At 40.6% G+C, this 6,994-nt stretch overlaps 1 protein-coding gene across 1 annotated transcript in view; it reads right to left on the bottom strand.

Annotated features, from left to right (window-relative positions):
* Window positions 1–150: 150 nt before the first annotated feature.
* Window positions 151–6,994, bottom strand: part of srrm3 (serine/arginine repetitive matrix 3) — a 117,809-nt gene continuing 110,965 nt past the window's right edge. Inside the window, exon 8 of the mRNA XM_013912051.1 lies at window positions 151–223. Within this exon, the coding sequence (XP_013767505.1) occupies window positions 151–223 (73 nt within the window). The remainder of the gene's footprint in view (window positions 224–6,994) is intronic.

The raw sequence follows: 6,994 nt of genomic DNA, 5'->3' as shown, positions 1-6,994 counted from the left end.
CCCCAACAACAATGAATCTGCATTCACAGAGAGTAGAGAATTCCACGCATCACTTGCCTAAATGGACTATTCTACTGTCATTTGAAAAAGTAGTCAATTGTGTAAAAGACACAAACTGAACGCAAGCACACAGGTTACATATATGGACGTTCACATACTGAAGGACATTATTATCTGCCGTACAAACCTGTGTCTTCTCTTTTTCCTGGAGCCAGATGCAGATCTACAAAAACAAAGCCATTGTAATGTCAGCGCGAGGTCAGCAACTTCACAAAATATTGACATGAATAATTCATATGCAGAACACAGTATCTTTTTTTAAAACACATTTTACATATTTATATATTTTTTACATATACATTTTGTGAGACTGTGTACCACATTTTAATTTTTTGAGAGCAATCCAGGCCTTCTTTTTCTTCTTCCTTCTAATTTTTTAAGGTATTCTTGAGCAATAATTCTCCAGGCTTGCTGAAGGGCTCTCAAAGTTTTTCTTCTTTTTTTGTGTTTATTTGTTAAGCCATTTAACACAAACCTATGAATTATTCAAGTATAAAAAAAGTGCTGTACAACTAAAAGAATAAAACAATAAAAGCAATAAAACACAATACAAAAGAGAACAATGGAAAATTGAAAAACAAATATCAAGAGGTTTAAATACAGAGGAATAAAAATATATTCTCAAAAGAGTTTAGATGTTCAGTGTTGGTGAGGTGGTGATATGAAGGGGAACACTGTTCCAAAATATAGGTGTAGCTACAGCAAAGGCCCGATATTTTGCTTGTCAGTATAATGGGAAACATCTGGTCAGCTGTTCTTGGTGATTTGTTAAAAGATCAGAAGGTAAGGAGGTGCTAACGATTTAATGAATGTTGAAGTTTCCATTTAATGAAACTTAAAAGCAAGCAGTCTGTGAAGGTTCTCAGTCATCCAGGTCATCGTAGTCAAAGGAGCTTGCAAAGAAAAGCGTCTGGACTTCTTTAAGTTACTTAAAGATGTTTCACCTCTCATCCGAGAAGCTTCTTCAGTTCTAAGGTCAAATGGTGGGGAGTCCCAGATTTAAACCTAGTGGGAGTATCCCCCCACAGAGGGACAAAAGGACCCCCTGATGATAAAAGCAAGCAATAACATTTTGAAATGTATTTGTGCGCTTGGGGGCACATGAGACATGTGAGTCGAGCTGCAGAATTTTGGAAGTTGCAGAACAGACAACAAATACCTGGTTAATGCTCAAATAAAGACTGTTGTTACAATCTAGCCTGGATGACACCTTTACAATGGAAACTGGCTCTAAAAACAGCATTTATTTTTTTATCAAATGTGAAGCTGCTCTCAAAAATGACCCAGAGGTTTTTATAAAGGCTGTTTTTGAAGGACCGACATCAAGTACTACTGCTTGTTTTTTTTTTCTTAAGGTTCAAGAAGTTTGATGTTATCTATTTATATTAATATTTTTATGTCAGTAAGACACTAAAGTAAAGCATTCAAAAAGACTGCAGTATTTCTTTTTGAGAGGGACATGGATTTGTGAATTATCACCATGCATAATGGTGACATGAAACTCCTTATTTTTGATCTTTTGATATTAATAGGAACATATAGGAACATAACAAGGGAAAAGAGTACTGGACCAAGGATGGTTCCTTGGGGGACGGCTGCATGTGAGAGAATCAGGTGATGAGAACAAGCCACAGAAAAATTTGCCCACGTGGCTCTCCAGCCTAGAGAATATGATGCTATGATCCACTGTATCAAATGTAGCATTTATTGTAGATCTAAAAGTATTAAAATGGCAGAATCCCCTGAAGCTGCAATTAATAAAAGATCATTAAGCACCTTTAAAATTGCTGATCCCGTGCGATAGTGTGCATTGAAACCAAACTATTACAGTGACAACATTTGTTTTCAGGGAGGCCTGAAGGTGATGAAAAACAACTTTTCCCAGAGTCTTTACAACAATGTCAGGGTCTAAAAATACCAGAACGACTGATGGAGACAAGGCCATTGATAGCAATGCTACATCCCCGGACACAGCCCCACTTAATGGCTGACATAACTAGCTCGCAGAAAAACTTAGTCGCTAAAATTTCTGAGCTGGAAGCAAAAGTTGAGACCAAGTGCCAAGCTCTCAATGGCCTGATCGATTCGCTTCGCAGCAATGTTTCTGACCAAACAGATGAAGTGCGGACTGAACTTTGTGCTAAGATTGATGCTCCAGCTACTATCTGCACTGACCACCATAGCCGGCTAACTAGCCTGAAAGAAGCTGCAGTATTCGGATCGGGTTGTGGACTTGGAGAAGCAAGTTCATGATCTGAAAGAAATTGTATCAGCTCTTTCAGACAAGACCGAAGACCTTGAAGGGAGACAGTGCAGATGCAACATTCGAATACTGTACTTGGCGTGAGGGAGCGCTTTGAGATTCGGACGCGCCCATGTCAATTCTGTGGCCCAGCTACTAAAGGAGGTGTTTGCCCTGAATACCGCTCCGACACTGGATTGGGTACATCGCAGCCTACAGACCATCCCTGCAAGAGACCAGAGACCCAGGCCACTTATTGTCAAATTTCACTACTTTCAAAAAAATGAGGTGCTGCTTTGCAGGCCCGCGTTAAACAGTCCCCAGTCCCATAATTGAAACAAAATCCTTTTTGTCTCCATTATTGTCTCCATTCCCAGACCTGCCATCTGCAGTCGCAAAGAGAAGGGGGGCCTTTAAAGAAGCTAAAGATCTACTGCACAGATGTCAGGGTGTGAGATTCGGGATGCTGTACCCAGCGAAGCTGAGGATTTCTTCTCCTCTTGGAGAGGAAATATTCACCAATCTAACGGCTGCTAAAGACTACGTCAAGAATTGCATCTTAGCTGTGTGTGGGAATCAAGACACGGGCTGAGTAGACTGTGCTACCTCAATTGCTCTCTGACTCTCTATTGTTCACTGACTCTGACTGCACTTTAGATAGAGGTTTGTACTTTGGCGTCTTTCATAATTTAATAGGTCTTCATATACTTGTTTATCACTGAGCAAAGTAAACAACCAAGAGAAGTCATGTGTGCCTTTCCAATCTGCCAGATGTCTAAAAATTATGTTAATAGTTGGCGTTCCCTGTTAGGGGCAACATCTGTTTTAGGGAGTGAAGAGACATGTTGGATATAAGCTCTTTTGGGGGGGAAGGTGTAGCTTGTTCCTGGTTTGTGGGAGTTAGGTTTACAGGGAGTGCAGAATTATTAGGCAAGTTGTATTTTTGAGGAATAATTTTATTATTGAACAACAACCATGTTCTCAATGAACCCAAAAAACTCATTAATATCAAAGCTGAATGTTTTTGGAAGTAGTTTTTAGTTTGTTTTTAGTTTTAGCTATTTTAGGGGGATATCTGTGTGTGCAGGTGACTATTACTGTGCATAATTATTCAGCAACTTAACAAAAAACAAATATATACCCATTTCAATTATTTATTTTTACCAGTGAAACCAATATAACATCTCCACATTCACAAATATACATTTCTGACATTCATAAACAAAACAAAAACAAATCAGCGACCAATATAGACACCTTTCTTTGCAAGGACACTCAAAAGCCTGCCATCCATGGATTCTGTCAGTGTTTTGATCTGTTCACCATCAACATTGCGTGCAGCAGCAACCACAGCCTCCCAGACACTGTTCAGAGAGGTGTACTGTTTTCCCCCCTTGTAATTCTCACATTTGATGATGGACCACAGGTTCTCAATGGGGTTCAGATCAGGTGAACAAGGTGGCCATGTCATTAGTTTTTCTTCTTTTATACCCTTTCTTGCCAGCCACGCTGTGGAGTACTTGGATGCGTGTGATAGAGCATTGTCCTGCATGGAAATCATGTTTTTCTTGAAGGATGCAGACTTCTTCCTGTACCACTGCTTGAAGAAGGTGTCTTCCAGAAACTGGCAGTAGGACTGGGAGTTGAGCTTGACTCCATCCTCAACCCGAAAAGGCCCCACAAGCTCATCTTTGATGATACCAGACCAAACCAGTACTCCACCTCCACCTTGCTGGCGTCTGAGTCGGACTGGAGCTCTCTGCCCTTTACCAATCCAGCCATGGGCCCATCCATCTGGCCCATCAAGACTCACTCTCATTTCATCAGTCCATAAAACCTTAGAAAAATCAGTCTTGAGATATTTCTTGGCCCAGTCTTGACGTTTCAGCTTGTGTGTCTTGTTCAGTGGTGGTCGTCTTTCAGCCTTTCTTACCTTGGCCATGTCTCTGAGTATTGCACACCTTGTGCTTTTGGGCACTCCAGTGATGTTGCAGCTCTGAAATATGGCCAAACTGGTGGCAAGTGGCATCTTGGCAGCTGCACACTTGACTTTTCTCAGTTCATGGGCAGTTATTTTGCGCCTTGGTTTTTCCACACGCTTCTTGCGACCCTGTTGACTATTTTGGATGAAACGCTTGATTGTTCGATGATCACGCTTCAGAAGCTTTGCAATTTTGAGACTGCTGCATCCCTCTGCAAGATATCTCACTATTTTTAACTTTTCTGAGCCCATCAAGTCCTTCTTTTGACCCATTTTGCCAAAGGAAAGGACATTGCTTAATAATTATGCACACCTGATATAGGGTGTTGATGTCATTAGACCACACCCCTTCTCATTACAGAGATGCACATCACCTAATATGCTTAATTGGTAGTAGGCTTTCGAGCCTATACAGCTTGGAGTAAGACAACATGCATGAAGAGGATGATGTGGACAAAATACTCATTTGCCTAATAATTCTGCACTCCCTGTATAGTTACTCTGGGTTTTTACTTTTTCTTGTTGGCTGCAGTTTTGTGTGTATACTTACTCCAAATTATTATTCGGCTTGCTTGTCATGACTGTCTTGAAAGTATGAATATGGCTATATAACCAAACTACAACTGCAACTACACCTGATTCTGATTTATAACATGGAATGTAGAAGGTCTGAATAATTTTAAAAAGCGTAAAAGGATATTCACTCATCTGTCGACTTTCAAACCAGACATTGTCTTTCTACAGGAGACACATCTGCGCTCCACGCAAAGCAATAGGTTGACACAAAGTTGGGTCTCCCAGGTCTACCATTCTGCATTTAACTCTAAATCGCGGTGGGTTGCCATTTTTGTTAGAAAACATTTTCCTTTCATCACTTCAAATGGTCGCTTTCTGATAGTTACTGGCAGGCTCCACAACACTCCGGTTATTTTGGTGAATACTTATGCACCAACTTGGGACAATCCACAATTTTTATTAAGACTGATTGGCCTGCTGCCAGATTTAAATACACATCACCTGGTGGGGATTTGAATCTGGTATTCGATCCCAACCTTGACAGGTCTAAGCCACATCAGATCAGTGTCCGTTCTGAATACATTTCTTCAAAACTATGGTATTTCAGATCCACTGCGTATCACTGAGCCCTTAGCAAAATACTATTCTTCTTCTCCCCTGTGCATCATTTGTATTCGAGGATTGATTATTTTCTTTTGGATAATTTCCTTATCCCAAGGGTCACCATGTGTAAATAACATGCAATTGTATTTTCACATCATGCACCAGTACAGGTTGATATCTCATTTTCAAATGTGTGCACAAGGCAGCGTTTCTGGAAATTTGACTTAGCATTAATGTCAGATGAGGAGTTTTGCAAGTTCATTGAGTACCACATTGAGTTTTTCTAGAAACGAATAACACTCCAGATGTTTCAAAATCTATAATTTGGGAGTCGCTAAAGGCATATCTGCGGGGCCAAATTATTTATTTTGCGTCTTATAAGAATAAAAAGCGAAACGAACAGCTTCGAGAACTGACAGAGCTCATAGCAAACATTGACACACAATATGTTACCTGTCCAACCGCTGATTTATATAAGCAGAAGGTACTGCTGCAGTCTGAATTTGACACCCTCTCAATTAAAGAAACTGAGAAGCTCTTTCTTAGATCAAGATATCATATATACGAGCATGGTGAAAAAGCAGGTAGATATCTTTCACATCAGCTTTGTCAATCCGCCACAGCCCAATCTATACCTGACATACAGTTATACTCCGGTCAGGAGGTAACACACCCTGACAGAATTAAGCTATTTTATCAGGATCTCTATACTTCCCGCACTGATAATTCAGAGGCTGACTCCTTCTTGGGGAACATAGATACTCCCACGAGACCAACGTGAGCTACTGGAAAGACTTCACTTCTTATCCAAGTCTACCTATTGACTGTCCACTTTGAGGACTGTCTACAATTTCGACCTATTGCTAGAGGCCATATCTCTCAAATATATAGCACATTGCAGCATACAAAGGCAGACTCTGTGTCCAAAGCCAGAAACGCATGGGAACTGGACTTAAACCTCCAGATCTCAGACGACCTATGGGACCTTAGTGTTAGCAGGATCCATGAATCCTCAATCTGTATACAGCATTGTATAATACAGTTTAAAATCCTTCACCGGGCGTACCTAACCAAAGCTAAACTAGCCAAAATATACAATACCTCTGATAATGGATGCCCGAGGTGCAAGCAATCACCTACTACTATGAGCCATATGTTCTGGACCTGCTCTGATTTGAACCGGTTCTGGGAATTAGTTTTTAAAGCTTTTTCATGTGTGTGGGAAAACACATATGAAGCACATATTTGGTGTCCTCCTAAACCAACACGGTATAGCTTCTTATTAAATGTATGGAGTGGCTTTCTCATCTCTCCTGGCACGCAGTCTAATTCTTCTTAAGTGGAAGGAATCCGATCTACCAGTGTTTGTTCAGTGGGTAGAGAGGTAGATAGAGCATTTGAGATACAGTTTGAGAGGGTCTCAAAGTAAATACTACAAAACCTGGTCACCCTTTATTGAATATGTGGAGAAGTTGTCATTTACTGAAGTATTACTGCTTTTATCTGTGGGGTTTTTTTTCTTTGAAGCCACCTACTATCTGTAGCAAGCCAACAAGAACTGCACACAATGCAGCCCCCCCTCCCCCCACCCC

The sequence above is a fragment of the Pundamilia nyererei genome, unplaced genomic scaffold, assembly GCF_000239375.1.
Source record: "Pundamilia nyererei isolate P.nyererei 1_Seehausen unplaced genomic scaffold, PunNye1.0 scaffold00080, whole genome shotgun sequence".
Classification (NCBI taxonomy): Eukaryota; Metazoa; Chordata; class Actinopteri; order Cichliformes; family Cichlidae; genus Pundamilia; species Pundamilia nyererei.
The sequence above is the reverse complement of the archived record's forward strand: the minus strand, read 5'-3'. Positions and strand labels throughout refer to the sequence as shown.